This window comes from Cimex lectularius, unplaced genomic scaffold, assembly GCF_000648675.2.
Source record: "Cimex lectularius strain Harlan isolate CLEC.00 unplaced genomic scaffold, Clec_2.1 scaffold176, whole genome shotgun sequence".
Taxonomy (NCBI): domain Eukaryota; kingdom Metazoa; phylum Arthropoda; class Insecta; order Hemiptera; family Cimicidae; genus Cimex; species Cimex lectularius.
The window spans coordinates 196,854-222,941 of NW_019392891.1; the positions used below are offsets into that span (position 1 = coordinate 196,854).

The following is a 26,088-nucleotide window of genomic DNA, read 5'->3' on the forward strand; positions in this document are numbered from 1 at the left end:
TTTTTAGACTAGAATATATTTGTAATTGTTTTTTTTTTAAATATATAAATGCCACAATAGATAATTATTTTAACAATTAAAACCATTACAATAAAAAATTAACAATTAAATAAATATAAATTATTGGACCAGCTCTCTCAGCTTCTTTTTCAGTATTTTTCCACTTGGGGACTTTGGGAGCTGCTCGATGAACTCGACACCCCCTCTGAGTTGTTTGTAAGAGCTATGTTCACCTAGAAAACAGTCCCGCATTACAAAGTAGAATTATAAATTTAGCTATTGTCTCGTACTTCTCAATAAGGAAATGATTTCGTTTTCAGAGATGTCATAGCCTTTATTTTTGACGACAAACGCTTTGGGGACTTCCCCGTAGATCTCATGTGGCACTCCTATAACAGCTACTTCTGCGATTGCCTTGTGCTCTAGTAAAGCCAGCTCCAGTTCAGTCGGGGAGATCTAAAAAATAAGTAATCGTAAGAGAATATGATTTTAAAAAATGTATATGCATACAAATAAGATTAACAAAAGACCTGGAACCCTTGGTATTTAATTAATTCTTTGATCCTATCAATGATGTAATAATATCCATCAATATCTTTAAAAACAAGATCGCCGGTATGCAGCCATCCATTTTTGTCTTTTGTAGCATTAGTCGCTTCTTCATTTTCAAAATAGCCTAGCATAACAAGCGACCCTTTTAATTGCAACTCTCCGATTTGGCCGGGTTTGACCAAATTGCCATTTTCGGTTACTATCTAAAAATATTTTATTATTTTTCAATTGCCTTATAAACCTATGTGAATTTTTATACTTGAGCTTTAATCCCAGGAACGAGGGTTCCAGCCGAGCCTGGTTTATCTTCCCTGTGCTCGCCGAAGAGGACGACAAATGTGGTTTCTGTCATGCCGTACGAGTGGTACAGCTTAGCCGAAGGGTGTAATTTTGCTAAAAGCGACTTCTGTTGTGACAACGTTATCGGACCAGCACCTGTAAAGATCTCTCTCACAGACGAAAGTTCTTTTGCTGTCGCACCCACTGATTTCCCAAGTGATGCAACTAAAGATGGTACAAGATATAAATTACTTATCTAAAACAAAAAAAATAACATATGCTATATAAATATGAAATGATTATAATTAAGCGATAAATGACACAATGATTGATGGATAAAGTTCGATATTGTCAAGCCAGAGGACTAGCCAGCAAATGCCTGGCGTCTACCTTCTTGTAGGTACTTAACCGTCTGCAGGCTAAGTCTAGATTTGAAATCTTTGAAAGAGAGGACATCACCAAATCACTCCTCAAGATAAAATGGTCCAAAATCTTGGAGTTTGTGAACAGGTCCAAGAGATTTATGCAGGACACGTGAGCCGACCAAGCCCCGGACCTTTTAGGGATGGGGTACGAGTCTACCCAGGCATTTAACCCCTCAGGTCTTGGTCGCCCACCCTGCATAATATGTATAACCGTCTGCAGTGCCATCCCAAGGCTCAAGGGGTGAGGTATAGAAGGCTCATATAGGCTGATGATATAAGACTGGCCTATAGTAGAGATTTAATTAGAATCAGATTCAGAGAAAATGAGATGGAGTCATATTTGATGGTTCTGAATTTATCAGTGTAGTTCTTTAGCTGCAGTTTCCAGTGAGGCTGGAGTCTGAGATCAAAGGTGAAGTCGTACCAAGGAGTTCCTCATACATCAATCTACCACCACCAAAACGATCCAGCCCCTTGATCCACCAATTGAAGACTTCTGAGCAATAAATCTGTTATATAAGCCAGGTACACAAACCCTTAAGTACTTAAGGGCCCTGTTGTCCGAATCTCCAAAATTACTGCTCTCGATGTTATTAAATCTAATGGTTCTTGGTTTCGGCAATGGAATACTTTAGCTTCTCAATATGGTTGCGATTTTTCTTTTTGTTTAGAAAACCTCTCGAGTTAGCCCAATTATACCATGAAACTTTTGTGCAGACTACGTGATCAACATTGTGTGAGTTGTGAGCATCGAGCTCAGGTCTCCAACAGGTATCTTCTCTTTAAGGCCCTAGACCACTCTAAGGCAACCTTTAACCTAAATGTTCAAGCTAGTGGGTCTATAAAACTTCCAACTCTTCGATGGTTTCTTAAACTCAGATGCGAACAAGTGTTCCTCAATTCTGTGCCATGGAAGGAAGACGACGGAAATTTCTTGTGCACGCTCTGTAACCTTAGAGTTAGGGAAGATATCTTTCATTTTGTTGCCCAGTGTCCCATACTGTCTGAGCTCCGTATCCTGTATCTGGGGTATAAATCGCTTTCCAGGTCTCAGCTGCTTGATCTGTTAAATATCATGGATATGGAGAGGTCGAAAGGTCTAGCACACTATGCACGTCATGCCTGGCAATATAGGTACAATTATAATGCCGAGTCATAATTGTTTAACTTGTATCTAAAATTAGCTAGTTTTTATAATTTAGTGTTTACTTATAGTTTTCTATTATTATATAGTTTATTTTTAGTTTTTCTTTTTCGCTCGCCTGAAAAAGAACAGCCAACTTCCGGCAGACGGATAAGCATCCATGCTGTAAAATGCTTTTAATATTGTATATTATGTAATGCTTCTCTTTAATGTAAATAAAGCATGTTATCTATCTATCTATCTACACAAACCCTTAAACTAGATTTACATCCAATGAAAACCTTTTTTTTTTTACAAATAAGACTGCTCTTCCTCTTTCAGCGAGATAATCCCATGTCTCAAAAAAAAAGAGATGTTACATGACATAAAAATTTGATTATATTTTTATATCACCTTGTAAGTTTGAACTATTTCAAGAAATTTGTCCATTGAAAATTTTGACATTGTGATGAACTTTGTCCCCTCGCAGAGTGCCATGAGCATGAGTCCGAGGCCATAGGCGTGAAAAAAAGGCATCAGGCCCAGTCCGATTGAACTACGTCTCATTAACAATTTGCTGAAATTAAAATTATATTTCAAAAATTTATATTTAAAAACTAAAGGTAAAAGAATTTCATTGTGTTTGCATTATATTGTTTTACCTGTGACAAAGGGCTGAAACAAGGTTGTTGTGACTTAAAAGCACTCCTTTTGGAAGTCCAGTGGATCCGCTTGATGCAAGTATCAAGGCAGGGTCGTCTAGATCAGCCTTGCACGTGCTTATCTTCCATTTGGCACTTCCACGCACTTCTGAGTCAGGGATGATGAGTTCAGAGTACGGCCTGATCTTGGTCCCGTAGTGATTCAATTTGAATGTCGTGTATATCACTTCTACATCACTTTCAAGAAGGACGCTGAGCTGTTCATCCTCTATCTCTGGCGCTATGACATACCTCGGCTTCGAGACTTTGACAAAATGAGCGATTTCGCCTGAAATTCGACGTGTTTAGTTGGAAAATATGGTCTGCAAATGTTCTACTTACGCTTTTTTGTGTACGGTGAATACAAGGCACACGCCGCACCGGCTTGCAAGGCTCCAAGGAGAAGCCATGAATAGTCTAAGCTGTTTTTAGAAATTATGCAGATCACATCTCCGTTCCTGATGCCAGCGTTCACCAAGAGACTGCCCAGCCAGTTCACCCTTCCTATTATTTCTTCAAATGTTATCGACTTTTTTGTCTCACTTTCAATCTGAAATACATATTTAAACAATATCTAGCCATAACCATGCAGAAATAAAATTTGGAGACTTATTATTAATTATTAGAAATTTCTTGAATGAAATTTGCTTTATGTATTGAAATTTATATCTTCAGCAGTGAGCAGCAATAATCCTAAGTTTAAATTTCATCAGCATCATCTGATGGCTGACACCCTCATATAAAAAAACTTTCAACTACCGCTGTTAGACTTTACCCAATAAAAAATAAATAAATAAAAATCTATTTTATGTTATAACAAATTGGTTGATAATTTTGGGACAATGGTGCAGTCTCCCCCTTGCTTATTTTTGGCAATTGCACTGTCTCAAAGGCATTTATCTCTCTGTTTTAAAAATATTATTAAATAAAAAGACAGACATTGCAACAAAACATTATCTTAAATTACAAATAGATTACATTCTATATAAACATTTATAAACCAATCTACTGTGATTAGAAAGGGATTTCACGGTAAAATCATATCACTAATCTTTTTTTTGTTTTTGTTCAATTTAAACAAACAAGGCTGTTGTGAAATAATTTGTACTGTGTTGTCTGAGGGATGATATACCTGAAATTTGGTCGTCATTTCAGCGTACCTATCCTCGCTGGGTTTTTTCCATTTTAATGTGTGTAATGTCCTCAAGGGTGTAATTGCACCGCTTATAAAAGGAAACAGGTTCACTGAAGATGGCTAATTACCAAAACACATCTGACAGGCCAACCCAGCATCAAAATGATCAATAATTAAATTTTATAATTGAAACACTTAAATAATTACTGGCTAATATTCTGAGGGCTGATGATCAATATTGATTTTAAACAAGTAAATAATTCATAAACCCGCAGACCAATTCAATTTTGATTTAATTTAACAAATTTTCACTGTGTGAATAATTTTGAAATATTTTGTAGTGGTCTGAGGGGAAAAACGTTCATCATGATCATCTCGGATGACCCAGGCAATTCTCGCTAGTTTCGCATGTTAGATGTGTTCCAGCTTTTCATCAAAAGTTGAATATGGCAAAATGAAGAAATGTGTCTGATTTCTTTCCTTCTGAATTCTTTCAATGTGTCTGATTCGACTACGAGTTCATATTTTTAATTCTGAAACAATTTTTAATAACTTCACTTACAGTACTTATTTCCAAATTGTTAAATATTTTGGAAACTACTTCACATATATTTTCTATACAATTTATTTCAATATGAGATTTGTTTTTCTGAAATTCCATAAAACCAATTTTGCCTTTTAGCATTTCTGTTTCTTCAGTTTTTTTGTTCTGTGCCATTAAATTTGTTCATTTTAGACTGTAAATGATCATGACACCAAAAAAGGCCACCATTTCTACAAATTTAGTTTCTATTCCTTCTATATTGCATCAACAAGCCACATGGTCAAGACGGAAGAAGGAGATATAATCAAATTAATTTTTTATGAAATTGGGGTATTTTAAAAATTAAATTCCACAACAAAAATTGGACTAATTTGCCTTTTTTCATTTATTGGTGTTTGTGAAAAAAATCTGTTTTTTTAAATAAAAAATAGATTCCTTGCTTATCTAAATATTTATTTGGATTGGACATTTTGGAATTTACACACATCATCAGTATCTTTTTAAAAAAATTATTAAACTTTTCATTATATATATTTTTTTAGATGTATGACTAATTTGCCTCGACAAGCCACATGGCCAAGATGGAAGAAGAAAACAAATTTTTGGGTTTTTGTTTAAAAAAATCCATGTGGTTTCTTTAAAATAAATTCATTACTTATTTATACATTTATTTGTAAGTTGGGAATTTACACACATCATCAGTATCTTTTTAAAAAACATCGTTAAATTTTTCATTATAGTTTCTTGTAAAAGATGTATGATTTTTTGCATAGACAAGCCACATGGCCAAGATGAAAAAAAAAATCTTGGTTTTTGTGAAAAAAAAAATCCGTGGTTTTTTTTAGCGATTCATTACTTATTTCAACATTTATTTGGACGTTTTGGGAATTTACGATCATCATCAGGATCTTTTTAAAAAACAATGTTAAATTTTTCATTATAAAGTTCCTTTTAAAAGATGTATGATTTTTTGCAACGACAAGCCACATGGCCAAGATGAAAAAAAAAATCTTTTGGTTTTTGTGAAAAAAAAATCCGTGGTTTTTTTTAGCGATTCATTACTTATTTATACGTTTATTTGAATGTTTTCAGAATTTACACACATCATCAGAATCTTTTTTTTTTTTAAACATTGTTAAATTTTTCATTATAAAGTTCCTTTTAAAAGATGTATGATTTTTTGCAACGACAAGCCACATGGCCAAGATTGAAGAAAAAAAGAAATCTTTTGGTTTTTGTGAAAAAAAAATCCATGTGGTTTTTTTATCGATTCATTACTTATTTATACATTTATTTGAATGTTTTCAGAATTTACACACATCATCAGAATCTTTTTTTTTTTAAAAACATTGTTAAATTTTTCATTATAAAGTTTCTTTTAAAAGACGTATGATTTTTTGCATCAACAAGCCACATGGCCAAGATGGAAGAAGGCTACTTATTGATGATGGGCGTAAATTCCCGAAACTTCGAAATAAATGTTTAAACAAGTAAGGAATTTACTTTTAAAAAAAAACGGATTTTTTTTTAACAAAAACCAAAAATTGATAGATATTTTTAATGCACCATTAAAATCCTTATTTTTTGCATTTTCATCAACTTTTTTTAATTTGTTATTTTAAACAGTTCACAATTTTTTCTGCCTTGTAAGTTAAGCTAAACAAAATACCTGTGCGATTTCATTCCCGTGTTGCTTAATTGTCTGCAGTATAAAGTCGACAACATTATACGCTCCTTCAGTGTTCAGAGGAGGGCTGGATCGTTTAGTATCTTGAAGGTGAGAATCCATGTTTGGCTGACCGATGACGACTGACCTGGATCTGCCCTAGAATCAAAGACCTTTGTACTTTTCAGAGATAAATATTTGCTTTATTTATAAACTGAATTCAAAGATTTTTTTTTTGTATGGACTGATTAATTATGATACTTTTTTCTTCTAATTGAAGTTACTAGGACCTTATTTGAACTTAGTTTGACCAATAAAATTAATTGTAATTGGAAAATAGCTATACTTGGTAAAGAAAGCCGTTTAAATTTAAAAACTTTTATTTTGCTGGGACAGAAGGGAAAAAGAGTGATGGTTAATGGCATATATTTCAGCTTGAAAGATCGAAGTGGACTTCCCTAATGAGTTTGATTGGTGATGCCAGACGATCCCCCAGAAAATGCCTGATCTGGTCCCTTTGTTTGTTTTAGAGCCATATGTATACCATATCTGATTTCTGCCTGAATTCTTCTCGTTTGGAATTTGTTGAGACCTTACAGGATGTTGAAAAGAGTGTTTCCGGAGCGTTGTAAACTACTTCGAAACGTATCAAGAACTCTTGGATCTGTGATCAAGTCTGGGTAGTGCCAATATAAATTATCAGAATGAATATGGGACTTAGCCCCCATTTCCCCCAAGGAATATCAAGTACCCTGGGGTATTGTGAATGATATATGTTGTATAAATAAAATTGATTAGTGCGGACGTAGGGGCATATCACCAATTATACTGAGCAATGATTATTAGTAGTGTGAACAAATTTTGGTGTGTAAATGTAATTTATTAGCTCAAATGGGGTGGGTCTATCCCCATTCTTTACTTCGAAAGATATAAAATTCTCTGGAGTAGTGGGAACAAAATCTGTTGGATATAATTTATTAGCATGAATGGAGGGGCATAAAATTTTACGTACATTACGAGACCTAGGAGGCCTCTGGCATCTCTCTGATGGATCAGGGGGAGTTACCCACCTTGGTGCCTAAGCGACTCCAAGATTGGGCTCTGATCGGGTGCCATCGACTTCTTTGGTAATTTCAGCTCCTTTCCGTTCCCTAAAACTAGTCATTCTCACACTCACACAATAAATACGTACATACTCTATACAAACCCAATCACACAAGCATATCCTCTGTCAAGAATCCGAGTTGGAGGGTACTCGTTATTCCGCCCCGATCCGGCTTGGTGGAGCAGCAATGGAGCCTTGAGATGATACACTGCACTGCCGCCCAGCGTACCCCTATTCTAACATAAACTTAACTTACACTTTAACCTATAAAATAAATACCACACTATTACAACCCATTATCCCAATATCTTTCAAAACCATAAAAAGTTTTTCTTTAAACTCGCTGCCATGCTTGAGCATTCTCCTATAGTCCGATGGTATTCCATTTCAGTCCCTATACGGGGCCAAGCTGCGACACCCCTCCAGCACCTGCAACACCGTGAGTCTGTTATCTTGGCATGCTGGGCACCTGGGTCAACTAGTGCTGACCAACTCCGAGATTGGGCTCTGATCGGGCGCCATTAATTTCTTTGGTCATTTCAGCTCCTTTCCGTTCCCTAAAACTAACCATTCTCACACTCACACACACAATAAATACATACATACTCCTATATACAAACCCAATCCCACAAGCATATCCTCTGTCTAGAACCTGAGTCAGAGGGTACTCGTTTTTCCACCCTGATCTGGCTTGGTGGAGCAGCAGTGGAGCCTTGAGATGATACAATGCACCACCGCTCAGCATACCCCTATTCTAACATAAACTTAACCTAAACTTTAACCTATAAAATAAATACCCCACTATTACAACCCATTATCCCAATATCTTTCAAAACCCTAAAAAGTTTTTCTTTAAACTCGCTGCCATGCTTGAGCATTCTCCTATAGTCCAATGGTATTCCATTTCAGTCCCTATACGGGGCCAAGCTGCGACACCGTGAGTCTGTTATCTGGCATGCTGGGCACCTGGGTTGACTAGCGCCGACCGACAGGTACCCATGAGTCGTGTGTGACCGATCTGCAGGCGTGTCAGGACAATGCTTTCAATTCAGGACATGCCCTCCAGGTTTATGTACTTATACTGAGCAATATTGAATACTCTGATGTAGTGAGAAAAAATAGTGGTGTGTGAACACAATTTATTAGCTTAAATGGACAAATTTATCCCCAATCCCAACTTTGAAACATATAAAGTATTCTGGGCTGATGTGAACAAACTCTGTGGAATAAATATAATTTATTAGCGCGAATGGAGAGGCATATCCCTAATTATACCGAGCATTATTGACCAATCTGGGATAGTGTGAATTAATTAGCAAGAATATGTGGCATATCTCTAATTTCCCAGACGTACTCTGGGGTAATGAGAATTCAATTTATTCGCACGAATAGAGAGGCATATCACCAATCACACCGAGCAATGAGTACTCTGGGGTAGTGTGAACAAATTGTGGTGTGTAAATGAAATTTATTAGTAGAAATAAGTAACAATATTTTTTTTTCACATTTGTCAATTCAAGTTTCGTTAGCCAAATCAGAGCGCCTTTTATGTTTTAACCAACTTAGATGTCTCCGGGGTGGCTGATTGTTGGCAATATCCTGCCCATATAGTGGGTTAGGGTGTGACAGAATTTATTCATTGTGCCGATCGTATGAGTTCTTTATTACTATCCAGACATCTGGTATATCCAAATCCCGGTGAATGGCGACGTTGTGGTACATACCATGGGGCCGCAGTTATCAGACGAAGGATGCAATTCTGAACGGTTTGGATTTTCTTTATTTGTGTATCTGATGCCGAGGACCATATTGAACAGCCGTACTGCCAAATCGGTCTTATTACTGTTAGATAAATCAAACGTTTGATATGCAGTGGTATATTTTGGCTGGTCAGGAGATGTTTTAAGGAGTACATCCGGTGTCGTGTTTGTGTTACAGCATTTTTAATGTGCACATCCCATACTATGCTTAATTTATGATCCGGTTGTAGGCCGAGATAGTGAACAGATAATGCAAGTGGTACGGGTTCTCCCTGTAGCTTGATGACTTTGTTGACCTAGGCAAGGTAGTGCCTTGCTGTTTCTTCTTTTATTTCTCAAAAACGGCAAAAGGGATCTGGTAGGATACCCATTACAAAGTGGTGTCTTCTCAGTGGGCAGTGGCCTGTCAGAATACCTATGTTCTGGTATCTTGGATCTAGGTATCTTGTTTGGATTAACTTTTATCCTCCATTTTCTGCACCATCTGCGAAGTCTTGCAGCCCTGTACTACCTTCATGGCTGGTGTGGTGTTTATCTAGTACAGTGACATGTCACCATAATGATGACACCATGCTTCCACTTCCGAGGATGTAAAGGAGTAGTGAGATATACTAGTCCTTTATGGGGGAGATTGGTCAGTCGTTGCTGAAAATAGAGTAGTGCGAATGAAATTTATTGTGGAAGATAGTGGAAGGATATGAACTAATCTGGATATGAATGCTAACCAGAATCTCATATTTTACTTTATTTCTGTTTTTTCTATTTGTGTTTATCTACAATTGACGATGCTTTGGTGTAGAAAGAGACTGGCATAGGATAAAGAAAATAGAGAAGCAAAAACAATTATGAAAGTCAGAGATTTTGTTTCTTTAATATATTCTTTGAACGTTTAAAAATTTAAAACTCTTGTTGGGAAGACCGGGAAATAAAAGAGCAAGGATCGACCCGGGTATAAAAAAAGTACTTTAATGATACATAAAAAAGCGATAAATTTTCAAAACGGGAGCGCCACCTGGATCCCGGCTACGACGAATCGACCACCACGACTCGAACCGGTGGCCACGTGTTTTTCAACATTTTCCCCTTTTCACGTCAAAAACTTATATTCTGGAAAATTTGCTCTTTGTCGAAAAGATTTTTGGTTTATGTTATGGACAGGGGGAGGTTGTTTTATTGCGGTTGTGTTAGAGGCGAAGGGTTTTTTTTGTACGAAAGGCGGTTGAGTTCAAGATTTTTTTATATTAAAGCGAGACTGGAAGGATTGATTTTTGTTGTTTAAAATTGGATTAAATTTATCCTTGAGTTTAGTAAAAAGGGTGTTTTTTTGTGTTTTGTTGAGTTTTTTAGCCGTGTCGGAAGGGGGCGCCAGTCGTCGCGTCGAACCCGCTATGGCGTCCCGAGCGGCAACACTCGTCCATTGAGTTGTTTTTCATTGTGACGTTGTTTACCCTCAGCTCTCGACCCTCGGCCGGCCGCCGGTGAAAAGCGATTTCTGCCAAGGATCAGCGAGGCCCGGAACCCTCCGACGAAGGAGGCCGATGAGCTCTCGACCTTCTGGCTTTTAGGAGAGAAGTAAACGCATCGAAATGACCACCTCGACCAGCTTCGCCTCCAAGTCGGCCGGCGACCAAAGCTTCCAGCAGCTCGACCTGAGCGGAAAGCTCATAATCAAGGTAAAAGCCCGGCCCGGTTTCCACTCCGAACCCGTCTCAATTTCGATTTTCCAGGTCCAACTCGGCGACGACGTACGCCGGATTCCCATCCACAACGAAGCCATCACCTACGACGAGTTGGTCCTGATGATGCAACGTGTCTTCAGGGGAAAGCTCAACAGCTCAGACGACATCACCATCAAATACAAAGACGAAGGTACGCGATTTTTTTGCTTTTTACGTCGGGAGCTTTTTCAGAACGGCTCGGCCGGTCCTAATTCGATTTGCATGTTAATGAGGTCTCTCATCCCTCGGTTAATTGATTTCCCTGGGTCCGCGTCCGATTCCTACCCGATTCCTCAGCCGGCACCGTGGGCATTTCACCTACGATCCGCCTCCGTTTAACCTTAAAACGGGCTTTTCATCCAAATCTCCATTTTCCTCGTGACTCGCCACTTCCAACCTCCTTCCACTTTTCACACCACGTTCAGAAAAAAACACTCCCCGATAAAATAACAAGCCACCCTTCATTCTGTTCGGTATTAGTTGTAAAAATATCAAAATTTATCCAAAACGTATAAAAAACGTTAATTACAAAAGTCCAGTAAAAATCTTGCTTTATAATATCAATATTTACATGCAACAAAAGTACAAGACACTCTCTTTCTTTATCTAATTCTCTTGCAAAAATAATCTTTAATTTACAATTTAGTGCTTTATCCACTTCTTAAGTAATGTATTCACTAGACTAAACTTACAATGCCAAGAGGGAAGGCACTGTCGTCGAGTGAAAAAGATGTTTATTAATACATTACAATTAATTAAGGTTTTTTGGTTGAGATAAAAAAGTAAATGGCACGAGCGGGATTCGAACCCACGACCTTCGGCTAAATACGCCGCTCCTCAACCACTTGATCTATCGTGACCTCGATCCCCTCGGACACTAAATTCCCATCTCATCCCCACCTTATGAGTTTTCCCTCCTATTTGCCATTTTTCAAATGTCGTGTAATCGGATTGGATTCTCGACGACAAATGTTAAGTTTATTAATACATTGCTGTAAAAAAAAAAATTGGTTTCAAAAATTGCTTGAACTTTAAAGAGAAGTAGGCGTGTAATAAGAAATTTAGTTAGGCTCGGTGATGATTACGGCCGAAAGAAGAGTGCAGGACGGTCTATGGCAATGGCTACTAGAGAATGGAGGACCATTCTGCTCCAAGGTTCCAATTTTTCAGTCTTTGCGAGAGAAATTTGCTTACAAGCTGAAGTTTCCAGAAACGTCCGACGCATTCTACAAAGAGCAGGCCGTTTAAAGCTGATGAAACTCAAATCCAAGCCCCCTCCTTTAAAGGCCCAAAAAGCCAATGAGAGGCGATTCGCCACTGAACACATTTCATTGAAAAAGAGTGGAGAAAAGTAATTGTTAGTGATAAAAACGTATTCCTTTGGATGACCCTGATTGATTTCTTTCAAATTTTCAAAGCTAAGAGGAAAGACGCTATCGGAGAATAAGAAAGCTGTTAATACATTGCTGAAAATAAAAAAAATAGTTTCAAAAATTGCTCGAACTTCAAATTAGGCTCGGTGATGCGAAGAAGAATATGGGATGGCCTACGGCATCACTACTAGAGAACGGAATCTAGTACGCCAAGTCTCCAATTCTACCGCCTCTGCCAAATTATAAAAACAACAAATTATGGAGATAAAATAGCGAAACAATTAAATGGCATATTCTTAATAAATGCCACGAATAATTTAACATTTCGAAATAACGACTGTTTGGATTCAGCAGCTCCGTCTGTCGTAAATGAGCTCATTTCCACATTATAGCATTAACAAGTTATGGAATCTTCAAGTGCATCTTTTAAAAACTTAAATTTCAACCTTCGCCAGAATTCAGCATTCTTTAGTCTTTATCTAAATCTCTTGTGAAAATCATCTTTTTATTTAGATATTAATCCATTTATGTTTTGTGGTCAATTGACCAAGTTACTTCTTACAATTATTCTTTTTATTTAAGGTATTGGTTGAGACAAAAAAGTCAATGTCACGAGCAAGATTCGAACCCACGATCTTCGGGTTGAGATAAAAAGTTGGTATCCGAGTGGATCGAAGTCATGATAACTCAAGTGGTAGAGCAGCGGCGTATTGAGCTGAAGGTCGTGGGTTTGAATCTTGCTCGTGACACTGACTTTTTTATCTCAATCAAAACCTTTTAATTTAGAGTTAGGTGCTCTATCTACTTATTAAATAATGTATTCACTTTAATAATGTATTTTAAGTTTTTACAATGACAAGGCGGAATGCACTATCAGAAAGTGAGAAGGCTGTTATTAATACATTGCTGGGAGAAAAAAAAAAAAAAGAAAAGTAGGCACGTAATAAGAAATTTTGTTCGGCTTCGTTGATGATTATGGTCGGAAGAAGAGTACAGGATGGCGTATGGTAGCAACTACAAAATTGAGTGCTATTCTCCACTCCACGCCTCCATTTCTACAGCCTCTGCACGATTATAACAACACGTGGAGATAAAATAGCAAAACCATTAAATGGCATATGCTTAATAAATGCTACAAGTAATTTAACGTTTCAAAATAAAGAGTTAATTCACTTTTTTCATTTGAGGCATGCTAAACTTTTCAACAAAATAAAACTCTCCCTAGGGAAGAAACAGCTATCCAAATTCGAAGTAAAGCTTGTCAAACTTGACCGACTGGACGTTCAACATTTGTCTCCAGCTGTCGTAAATGAGCTCATTTCCACATTATAGCATTAACAAGTTACGGAATCTTCAAGTGCATCTTTTAAAAAAATCAAATTCAACCTTCGCCAGAATTCAGCATTCTCTGAATATTTCCTGTAGGGATGGAGGAGTTACATCGCCCTTTTTAACAATACAACTTTATAATATATTGTAAATAGTATACCAAACTTATATTCCAGGACAAAATTATAGGCCACCCTTCATTTTGTTCGTTATTAGTTGTAAAAATTATTAAAATTTAACCAAAACATAAAAAAAAGTTAATTACAAAAGTACAGTTATAATCCTGCTTTCATTCTATTTGGTTCTTTGTTTATGAATATTTTGTATTATAATATCTCAGTCTTTATCTAAATCTCTTGCGAAAATCATCTTTAATTTAGTGTTGGTGCTTTATCTACTTCTTAAATAATACATTCACTTCTTTCTCTTAAATTTTTACAAGTTGGCACGTAATAAGTATTTTTCATTTTTGTCGATATAGTGAACATGTCCATCCTTCATCCCCTTAAAGATACGATACATTCAGATTTATCTGTGTACCATTCACTCGATTAGGGTGCCAGAATTCACTCCTCCATCACTCTTTACTGTATGGCTAATTTAATTGAAGGGCTGGCATCAACCCTTTTTCACTACACATTCACACTAATAAGTATATTCACATTCAATGTATACAAAAGGAAACAAAAATGTCTTAAGTAGATATGCAAAAAACAGATCTGTTTCCTACGAAAATCGGAACAGGGGACCCAAAGACTTGCTGTTTAAGAATAATTGCACCCTCAGGGCAAAACTCAAATTTTAGCAAACTGGGATAAACGCATATTCCAGTAATTTTTTAGGCCTGACAGACTAATTTTTTAAGTTGAGTTGATGAAGTGTAAGCACAAATAAACAAAGTATCTACAAAAATTAAATTTGTTTGGGAGGTTCCTAAATAATCAAATCTTTGGTTTTATGAACTTTAACTTAATATTTTACATCAACTTTTATTTCTTTAATATTAATAACTGCTCCTTTTAGGCGTTTACGGCAACATAACTAAAAGCTAATTTTGTAGCCTTTTGCCTTATCAGCTTTTTGACATTATCACTGTGTCTGGGTTGTGATTGATAATGACCAGATTACACGATCGCCACCCTCTAGACTGTAGAAAGAAATCTTACAATTACAAAACTAATCAATAAATTTTAAAATAAGCAAGTAATTAGCCAATAATACGTAAGTTTTGGACCAGGGGGTCTTCAGACCTGATCCATCCTGCTGCAAATGTAACGCTCTAGGAGTCGTCAATAGCTAGATCATTTCAGCCCTCATTGCATGCAGTGATTTAAACCTAGGATTCTCTTTCATACTAAATACAATTTTAACTATTATACCTCTCCCTTATTCTACATACTAATCTGATTGAAAGTTGATGGGGAAATGAATATTCCACCATCTGACTTCCCACACTGCACATTCATTCTAATAAATACATTAACTTTCAATATGCACAAGATAGAAACATAAAATGATTTGTAAATTTTTCCCAAACCAAAATCTAATTAAAGAAAATACCCCTGGACTTTTTCTTGGCCTCGACTAACCTCTTGGAGGAAAATAGCGGTGTCACAAAAGCATAAGAACTGTGACCTGAGAAGTACAAACTGAAAGGACGAATTTCGTATTCAGGCTGTTGAAAGTCTGGAAAAATGATTTAAAAAAAAATGACTAAAGGATGTCCGAGGCAATTTCTTCGTGGCTATCTAATCCTTCAAGCGCTCAAGCAGGAAGTCTGATTAGAAGGCGAATCTAAGAGTTATCTGTGTAAATAAATTGTAACAATCTTGTATTTTGTTAATTTTAAATACAACTTTATTTGCTTAATTATTCAGAAATTGTGAGATGCGGTCTGATGTGATGTAGGTTTCAAAAAAACATTTTCTTTATTGTGGGCACTCTCAACACGACATGCAAGAATGGCACAATTACACAGACAAACACTTTGAGCCCTGAAGATGATCTCAATAAAGGTCGAAACGTTGGCACGATAAAGAAAAGTTTTTCTGAAGCCTACATCACACCAGACCGCATCTCATGATTTCTGAATAATTATTGATTAATGGTCACTAATCACCACACATTTATTTGCTTAGCTTTTCACACTGGTATGATAGAACGCTTCAGACCTCTCTTTTTGCTAGCAGTGAACAAAATAATAAACTTGTACCATTCTGATAGCTAGAACTAGAATTGTGTCGTTGACAGAAGCTGTCATGATTGAAAAGTACTGGGTCAAAAAGAAATCTCCCCCTAGTGTAAATGCTTTCCAAGCAGTTATTCTGGGGCTATACTTGGTCTACAAAAGTAAATTAACTCCCTCTTACAACTGGGCTATCCTAAGACTATGACCACAACGTTAACTATGTATCTAAAAGATTATTCTGGCTACCCACGACAAATTGTGGACAAACTTTTTACAGCAGACATAAACGAGGCACTACCCAACTTCCCACTGATGGATCGGTCTGAGGGGGGGGGTGTAGGCTGCGTGTATTATGATCCGGTGTTGATGATTAAAAGAAATATAGCATTGCCCAGTCAAGTCTCTATTTTTACTGCCGAAAAGTATGCGCTAATCAGGGCCCTCGATCATGCAGCTACCTTGGATGGAACAAGCTTCGGCATCATAACCGACAGTATGAGTTTGATCAAGCAGATTGAGCGGTTCCACCCAAACACGAAGTGCGACCATTTACTGACTGAAATCATAAATTTGATACACAATCTTGAGTCCTCGCAGAAGAGAGTGGTTTTTTGTTGGAATCCGTGGTAATGAAGTGGTCAATCAACTCGCCAAACAAGCGGCTTACACGGGGAATACCACGACATCAAAATGACCAAAATAGATTGGCTTGCATGGTACAAGAGAGGGGTGGCGGGAAGTGTATATAAATCACTTTTCCCCCAGCCCAAACCCATGGTTCAGTGCAATAAAATGCGCAGAAAATTTTTTTTTCGGTAATATCTCGGATCCGGACAGGTCACTACATATGCGTAACGTACTTGCACAGAACAAATGCCAGAGACTCGGCAAACTGCGCAACGTTTGATGAGCCAGAAAACATCAAACATATAGTCTTTGACTGCCCAGAATACGAAGAAAGTAGGAAAGTCCTCTTTGACGAACTGTACCAGCTGAGGGAGGTTACCAAATCTCAGCTGGGAGAATTTACTTGTGTTGGAAAGGGTCGAGGCCTACAAATTGATTTATGCATTCTTCCAGGACTGCGATGTTACTATATGAAATGAGACGTGGATGTGAGCTTTCCTGGAGCCTTCGGTTCAAGCCTGGCAGGAATAACTTATTTAAAAAAAAGAAGTTTATTTGTTTATTATTTATTTATATGATTATTTATTCAATATTCAAGCAATTTATCTGTGATATTTCTGTATGGTGTATATAAGGTTAATATTTTTACTCGAACAATTGCTGTATGTCTTAAGGCAAAGCAATACCAAAAAAAAACTTTTCTACACGAAAATGAAAACTTGGCATGTGTCTGTCGCATGTTTTCTGTTATTTTTAGGTTTCAACGTCCATTTGAAAATTTTGAGCTTCTTGTTTTGCTTTTTTCTAAACATTTGGCCCAAATGTCGGAGATAAGTTATTTACTCCCGGGAAATTCATGCAAAACGTGACATGTGGTCATGACTGATGTCAAGTGATAAATCTGCTGTTTGGTCATTTCCGACGATTCACTGTTTTGGCCTGTAACTCTTCAAAGATTTGTGTCTGTAAGATTTCTGTCTATACAGGTTTGTTTTTCTGTTTTGACCTGCAAAAAAAAACCTACAGACCCTATTATTGAAGATGGGACTGACCAAAATTATCAGAAACGACCAAACTTTAAAAAAAAAATAATCTCTATAAGTTCACTAATTTTGTGGTCCGCTTGACCAGTTAATATATTACAATTAATTAAGGTTTTTAGTCGAGATAAAAAAGTCAATGGCATGAGCGGGATTCGAACCCACGATCTTCGGCTAGATACGCTGCTGCTCTACCACTTAACTTCCTATCTCAACCCCACCTTTTGAATTTTCCCTCCTTTTTGCCATTTTTCATGCCATTTCAAAAGGTGCCATTTCTCAACTAAAAACCTTAATTAATTGTAATATATTAATTGGTCAAGCGGACCACGAAATTAGTGAATTAAATGAAGTATACTTCACTAAAGCTCTCCGTGGCCATTTCATTTGTTGCCGAGAATCCAATCCGATTACACAACATTTGAAAAATGGCAAAAAGGAGGGAAAATTCAAAAGGTGGGGTTTAGATGGGAAGGTGGTGTCCAGGTGGATCGAAGTCACGATAGCTCAAGTAGTAGAGCAGTGGCGTATCTAGACGAAGATCGTGGATTCGAATCCCGCTCGTGCCATTGACTTTTTTATCTCGACTAAAAACCTTAATTAATTGTAAATCTCTATAAGGTTCTTTTAGCCTGAAGACATTGAGCAACCCTGCACAATCCTAACTTAGTAGATGGGTGGTTTGCCCATTTTCAGTGTTTGTTCTTCTTTATGCCTTGCCATCTTAGCTACTTAATATTTGATAGTTTCTACTACTAGACATGAGAAATTACTAGGTGTTTGTTTGACAAAAGTTAAATCGCCACTGACATTCTCATTTGGTATCATGTCTAATACAAAGTATCAGTGATTGACCTTCCCAGATGGTAGTAGGTGCCTTGTTTCATGTTCTGAAAAAGCTTGCTGGTAGAAAGATGTCAATATTTTGTATTAACTTTTTTAACAGTGTCATAACGCGATGAAAAACATTTTTTTTCTTTTTTTTTTTCCAGATGGTGACCTAATAACAATTTTCGACAGTTCCGACCTCTCCTTCGCCATACAATATAGCCGGGTTCTCAAACTAACGCTTTTCGTAAGCGGGGAGGGAAACAAGAGCGGCCTCTACCAGCCGCCGCAGACTTACAAAATCCGGAGCCAACTCCGGACGATTAGAGACAGCATCAACCAGTTTCTGGACATGGTAGAGCCCAGGAACTACGAGTCACATTCAACTTCGTCACAAGAAAGTCAGTACTTCACCTTCTGAAGCATGCTCAGCATTTAAATACATACTTTAAACTAATGCATGTTTTTTGTTCTCATCTGCTTGATTTTTTTCCGTTAAAAACAAATAATCAACATAATGGACTAATTTTTTTAATTTTTATAATTAACTTTTCTGTAAGAAACCTTTCTATTTGTTTGCTTCTTGTTCCATCAAACTTTTTACAACCGCTTGAAATATTTTGTTCGTAGAGACAAATCGTAAAATGTTGGAAGTGTTGGGAAAAAATAGTGTAAAAGTAGTTTAATTACATTTATATTTCATAAACCAAGTTTAAATCTATTTAAATCAATTTTCAAATCGTTGCAAATAGAATTATATAATCAAATGACCCAGATTTTAGGTTTGAAAGAATAATTAAAAAAAAAAAGAAAAACCATCGAGCTTTTTTACGAAAGTAAATATTTTCCAAACATCGACAACTTTTCCATATTTATATAGAAAATGCGAATTAACCTAAATTTGCATGCTTAAATTTAGGTTTGAGTTGACATGTGAATTAATTATTTATTGTACATGGCAAAGAGAGAGAGAGAAAAAAAAATGTATGTTCCCCCTCTTTGATTCATCAGTGTCACACATTATATTTGTTGAAAACTTTCCATAACGAATCTCTTCAAAACCAAATCGAGACTTATGTGCTGTTTAGGCAGCTGTAAGGTACGAGAGAGAAATATCAATTGGGATAAAGACGATTCGGGTGAAAGTTGCGAGGCGTCGAGGAGTAAAAAGCCAAGATGGGGGGACCCAAATAACAAAGTAGACCCTCCCTGGACGAAATCAAAAGGTCAGATAGATAAAAATACATCTTCTTTTCATCCGCCCTGCCTTGTCCATTTTCTTCCACTTCATTGTAATTTTATTTCTGCAAATTTCTTCCAAAGTTTATCCTTGAGTAGATTTTTTTTATTCAGCATGCTTTTATATTGCATGATAAAAAAATATATAAAAATTACGTATTAAAGACTACATTATTGAAGTATAAAAAGGTAGAAACACGCACTATAAACCCAAAAATACACAGTAATTTTGCTAAAACAAAATGTTTCCAGCAGTTTGGTTTTTGTATAGTTTTATTTTTAGTACTCATTTCCAAATTAGTTTGTCACAATCACAATTTGAGAACTGACCAAGTAGCGACAAGGCATTTAAGAGTGTTATTCAATGAAAAATCTATAAATGTATTGTCCAGAACTTTTCTTAATAAAATAAGCAATTGTTCAGTTATGAAGGATGTCCGGTTATTAGAAGTGTCCGTTTTGGGGAAATTTCACTGTTCAAAAGATTAATTTTATCGACTCGATAAAGAAATTGGCAAAATAAACAAATGAGATTTTTTAATATTCCCAAAATCTTGAACATAGGGGTTCTAAAAATTTATCGAGGACAAGACAATCTGAATAACTTTTATAGGTGGATTGAGGAAAAGTTTTACAATGCGAGATCAACTAGCCTCGTAGGGGAGTAGATGCCAGTCTCTAGCTGGGAAAGGAATCAATGTTCATGAGAAAATTCAGAGAAAACAAATTTATTACCAAGAATTGACATGTAGATAAAATGAAAGCTAGTAAAACTAAATTTGGAAATATAAAAGAATAAGGTTTACAATATAAATATAAAACTCAAAGGTAGTAACTAAGATGAAGAATATAAATTATATGCGTTGGCTGGACGGCATAGTAAATAATAATGGCTGAGTAGGTATGTGAATGAAAAAATTATACAAATAAAATTAAAATTGTGGAATCCTGGATTGTTAGACGGAAAGTCTGACCTGAGAAATTGTAAATGGATGACATGGTGGGAAGATTGTCAACTGTCAACAGTTGTCAGATGCTTTGTATGCAAAATACTGATGAATTTTGACAAGGCAACAGCGATTCGTTGAGGTCCGCAGGGAGTGTGTTTCTTGCCAATAATGGGCAACAATCAAAAGATGGAATCGCGAACCGATCCGTGGGTGCCGGCAATGGACGAAGGCTGCAAACGATTGGTCTGAATGATGGGAATCACAGGCAGGGCGTATCTTGCCAATAATGGGCAACAATCGATAGATGTGAGCACAAAGTGATCTATTGGGGTTGACAATGGACGAAGGCTGCAAATGCTTGGTCTGAATGATGGGATTTGTAGGCAATGCCAATAATGGGCAACAATCGGTAGATTTAATCACAAAGTTGGTTTCAGCAATGGATGAAGATTGCAATTGCTTGGTCCGAATGACGTGATCCATGTTTGGTGTGTTTGTTGGTAATATTGGAAACCATTCGGTAGATGGAATCGCAAAGCAATCCCCTGGCGTCAGTAATGGACAAAGGCTTGAATTGCTTGGTCTGAATGACGGGATCCGCAGGCAGTGTGTTGCCAATTTTAGTAAACAATAAATAGATGGAATTGCAAAGTGATCCATAGGTGTCAACAATGGATGAAGACTGCAATCACTTGGCCTGAATGACTGATTCCACTGGTTTTGTATTTGTTGGCTATAATGGGCAACAATCTGGAGATGGAATCGCAAAGCGGGTAAATGGTATTGTTGACAACGGACGAAGGCTGTAAACGCTTGGTCTGAATGACAGGATCCGCACAGTGTGTTTGTTGCCCATTTTAGTAAACAATAAGTAGATGAAATCGCAGAGTGATCTGTTGGCATTGGCAATGGATGAAGACTGCAATCACTTGGTCTGAATGATGGGAATCACAGGCAGTGCGTTGGTTGCCATTAATAGGTAACAATGAGGAAATGGAATTACTCAGCGATCCATTAGCATCGGCAAAGGACAAAGGTTGCAATTGCTCGATCCGAATGATGCGATCTGTGTGTCGTGCGTTTGTTGGCAATGATGGACAACAATTGGGAGATGGAATTGCAACGCGATCTCCTGGCGTAAGCAATGGATGAAGGCTTGAATAGCTTGAATGACAGGATCCGCAGGTTTTGTGTTTGTGGCAATGATGGGCCACAACCAGGAGATGATATGGTGTAGCGATCCGTAGGTCTCAGCAACGGACGAAGGCTGCAAATGCTTGGTCTGAATGAAGGAAATTGCAGGCAGTGCGTTTCTTGCCAATAATGGGCAACAATTGATAGATGTAAGCGCAAAGTGATCTGTTGGTGTCGGAATGGATGAACTTTTGCTTGGTCTGAATGATGGGATCCCCAGGTTTTGTGTTTGTGGCAATAATGGGCCACAACCAGGAGATGATATGGCATAGCAATCCGTCGGCGTCGTCAATGGAAGAAGGCTGCAAATGCTTAGTCTGAATGATGGAAATTGCAGGCAGTGCGTTTCTGGGCAATAATCAGTAGATGAAATCACAAAGTGATCTGTTGGTGTCGGCAATGGTTAAAGGTTGCAATCCCTTGGTTGAAATGATATGATCTGAGTGCCGTGTGTTTGTTGCCAATATTGGACAACGTGGAAATGTTATCGACGACAATGGACGAAGGTTACAATTGCTCGGTTTGAATGACGTGATCCAGAGGCTCTGCGTTTGTTGACAATGATGGACAACAATCGGGAGCTGGAATCACAAAGTGATGAGTCTAATAAACTAAGTACTAAACACGGCTTGTTTTGATTTTTACATGACCAAAGGATGTTTTTACCGCAGGGTTTTTAATACGTTCAATGCAGCTGACCTTCACGGGAGCCAAAGTATCCCAACCAGTGGGACATTTGGATGGGTTACAGCCTTTTTAAAGACAGTTACGGTATGCGGTATAATTAACGTCTTTCCCCATACTAAACTGATTATCACACAGAATAGTTATGACATCAACAAGTAGTTGAATGTTACCCCCCCTGTATGGCAGGATTTTTTTTTTTTAAATTAAATTATTGTTGGAGTTGGGGGAGTATGGACAAAGGGTCAGAGGTGACCATGGGTTCTATAAGCCGAGCTTCTAACATGCTGGTCACTCAGCTATGTCCCTTGGTCTGGAGTTGATAGCTTTTTATATTTGTCTGTTTTCAATTTTCGTAAGTGATGTTGACAATCAAGTACTAATAACAGTAGAAAGGTGGTTTGGACTAAAGGGTAATAGTGAAGGACTGCCAAAAGAGCAGCGATAATGCCACATGGCCCAGAGACTCCTGTGAGTCCAGCGGACTTCAAAAACTACATGAAGAACCTTTGTTGGAAAGACCGGCAGAACTGCTGGGACAGAATGACCGACAAACTAAAGGAGATACAGTCGGTCAAACCGTGGGCCATGGAGATTATGAACGAGAGAAGTTTTGGTTCGACTAAGAATAGGCCACACCAGACACATGGTCATCTCTTGACGAAGAAAAGACTGTGGAGATGCCTCCTGTGTACAAATAACTGTCAAACAAATACTAACAGAATGCAAACTATTGGTGCCACACAGAATAAAATGTGGCCTCTCCTCAAGTTTGAAAGAGGTTTTACAACACAGCAATGACGGCAGTAAAATATTAATGGAATATCTGAGGCAAATAGATGCATATGGTCGCCCTTGATGTTTTTTTTCCATGTGTGGTCTTTTTCCCCTTCCTGCAGTGAGTGTATTTATTGGCATGAATGTGTGTGTGTATGGGTGGGTAGTGAACGGAATATCGAGTACCCCACAGACCCACCAAACTAGGTTAGTTTTCTCTTTGGTATTTTGTGTAGAATGAATGTATTTATTAGCGTGAAATTGAGTGTGGATGGGTGGGTCGAGTACTCAACGTACCCACCGATTTAGGTTAGTATTAGGCTAGGTGTTTCTTGTAGAGTGAATGGGTGGAGGCACTGTTGTAATATTAAATACGCTCTGCATTCTTAACTATACATATATGAGTGGTTATCACTTGAGTGAATGTATTTATTAGTGTGATAGTGGTGTATGTATGGGTGTGTCTATGGTGGAATATCAAGTGCACCATAAACCAACCAATCTAGGTTAGTATTTTATACTCATTGTGCAAATGTAAATTTTAATTGTACATAAATTATGAATGTATTTATTAGCGTGAATGAGGGTGGGTTTTCAACGGAATATTGAGTACTCTGAAAATGGCCCATTAGGCTAGGTAATGATTGAATGTTTGGGTATGATAGTTTTAGATTCTTTTCGCCACATTTGGAGGGGCTAAAAAGTAGAAATAATGTCCCAGAAACTTTACCAGAAAGATCGCCAGTCTTCCTACAGGAGAGCTATCTTATATTTGTAAAAAAAATCTTTAAACGTGAGCTGGAAAAAGAAATGTGAGGTGCTGGCAATAGCCCAGGCAGCAAGCTGACCGTTAAAAAAGTGAAGAATTGACGGTGAGTGTCGGTTTGCGAGTCTGTAATTCATGCTTAACCAGCACTGGGTCACTTATATTTCAGCATGAAAAGTGAAGAAGCTTGATATTTTTGTGAAATAATTTTTGATTTCATTCCATTCTCTGCGAGGCTTGAGTTTGAGTTGACCAGGTGGACATTTCTTGAGAGCATTCAGTGCTTGACATCCGCCTAGAGATGGCATCTTCCATAGTTAACTAGCAAAATTTCAATTATTACACTTTCTAGTGGAGCATTAATAGATCCTTGTGGGATTTACTCTCGATGTCTATAGGGTGATGAATCTGTAATTTAATCGTTTCTAACAATTTTGATCAGCTTATCCTCGCAATTTTGGTCTGACTGAAATGCATCTGTCAGGGGAAAACAAAGAGGAGCAGGCTAAAACTGATCAGAAATGACCAAGCTTTAAAAATATTTTTGGATGGTGAGCATATAGATGTTTTTTATTTATATTTTTTTAATGTCAAAGACAAATAAAAGAGCTTATAAAGGTGGCCATTCACGATCGCTCCTAGCAGTCCAAACGGAGCGATGCCGTTCCAAAAACCACGTCAATGGCAAAACTGAACTGGCGTGCCAGGCTGTGCCGAATATTCGACCAGTCCAAACTTACATCACGCCACTCCAAATATCTACGGCGCGACGACAGCATGGCGTGTTCGTGAATTAGAAAACCTGTTGTGAACGGTGGAATATTGGTACGCTGGCTTGGTCGTGAATGGGGAAACCCGCGTTCTTTTGGTGCAGTCTTCATCTTTCTGTTGCTGAGCAAACATCTTCGTCGTACATTCTCAAAAATTCAAAAACGTTTATTCTTTATTGGTAATAACATCCAATTGAGATTTTATTGTTGAGGTGATTGAATTGTATGAAAGATTACCATGTTTATGGAAAGTGGGGGACAATGATTACCACGATAGAAATAAAAGAAATTCGGTCCTCAACCAGTTGGTCGACCTTTTCAAAACAAAGGATACAAATGCAACGAGAGACGCAGTATTGATAACCCCTAAACGCTGAGCAGAAATCGTAGTAGAGAACTTAAGTGAACTTAGACAACGTAATGTGGCTGCCAACCTTTCATGTAGAGTAATGATTTCTCTTAATGAAAAAATAGTGTCACGAGGGGATTCGAATCCACGACATTCGGCTAAATGCGCTAACCACGAGCTATCGTGACTTCGATAATTCGATCCATTCGGACACCAACTCCCCATCTCAACCTACAACCTTTCGAATTTTCTCTCTTTTTGCCATTTTTTGGTGTCGGAGAGGATCGAAGTCAAGATAGCTCAAGTGGTAGAGCAACGGTGTATTTATCCGAAGGCTATGAATTCCCGCTCGTGGCACTAGCTTTTTCAACCAAAACCTTACAAAAAAGATTAAGTAATTGAAAGAAGTAATTTAGTCAATAGAACACTAAATATAATGAATAAATAAGACATTTCATCCATCCTTAAATAGTTCCTCCAATCAGCGGGTTCAAGGGAAAGATCTTTCATCAAATTGATGTGGGTATTATGGCTTCTGTTCAGGAGCCACTTCTTACACCATTTTCTCTTGGGATTTTTGCTTTTAATATATAAACTAACAGAAGCGTAGCAAAGAGATCGTCATCCATTTTGAGAAGGTAATTCACTGGTTGACGTTCGGAGCGACTGGCTGTCGAGCGTTCGTGAATGCCCCCTCAAATTTCAGGCACTCCAAATGGAGCTGTACGGCTTGGCGAGGTTCCATTTGGAGTGATCGTGAATGGCCACCTTAAGAATCATCAAAATTATTTATACATATACAAGAAATAACCTTAGGCCTTTGTGAGTTATATGACTTGTGCATGTCATAGGTTGTATTCGATAATTGTCATTGCTGATTTTTAACACAGTTAACCAGAACAGAAAGGAAAAGTGAAAAAGTTGGGATGTGAATGATCGGATTGACTGCCAAAACTTACAAATGCT

General features: G+C 37.5%; 2 protein-coding genes across 3 annotated transcripts in view; one reads left to right on the top strand and one right to left on the bottom strand.

Annotated features, from left to right (window-relative positions):
* LOC106674050 (4-coumarate--CoA ligase 1-like) lies at positions 1-15,376 on the bottom strand. The gene is made up of 9 exons (XM_014406491.2): positions 15,300-15,376; positions 6,429-6,584; positions 3,423-3,630; positions 3,042-3,369; positions 2,794-2,956; positions 812-1,087; positions 531-755; positions 291-456; positions 1-233 (listed from the first exon to the last, which is right to left on the bottom strand). Exons 2-9 carry the CDS (start codon positions 6,546-6,548, stop codon positions 121-123), a joined length of 1,599 nt encoding a protein of 532 aa, XP_014261977.1. The 5' UTR covers positions 6,549-6,584; positions 15,300-15,376; the 3' UTR covers positions 1-120.
* Positions 10,614-26,088, top strand: part of LOC106674240 (protein TFG-like) — a 24,302-nt gene continuing 8,827 nt past the window's right edge. For both annotated transcript variants that reach the window (XM_014406857.2, XM_014406858.2), the window contains exons 1-3: positions 10,614-10,963; positions 11,018-11,159; positions 18,558-18,794. In XM_014406857.2, the coding sequence (XP_014262343.1) occupies positions 10,877-10,963; positions 11,018-11,159; positions 18,558-18,794 (466 nt within the window). In that variant the 5' untranslated portion in view covers positions 10,614-10,876. The remainder of the gene's footprint in view (positions 10,964-11,017; positions 11,160-18,557; positions 18,795-26,088) is intronic.

What these genes read in the sequence shown, in the direction of transcription:
- LOC106674050 (XM_014406491.2), bottom strand. Translation starts at nt 6,548, where the DNA reads ATGGATTCTCACCTTCAAGATACTAAACGATCCAGCCCTCCTCTGAAC. An exon ending in AAATAGTTCAAACTTACAAG is followed by an intron (nt 1,088 to 2,793) that starts GTGATATAAAAA and finishes TTTTTGTTTTAG; the next exon opens with ATAAGTAATTTATATCTTGT. An exon ending in TTCCTGGGATTAAAGCTCAA is followed by an intron (nt 756 to 811) that starts GTATAAAAATTC and finishes AAATATTTTTAG; the next exon opens with ATAGTAACCGAAAATGGCAA.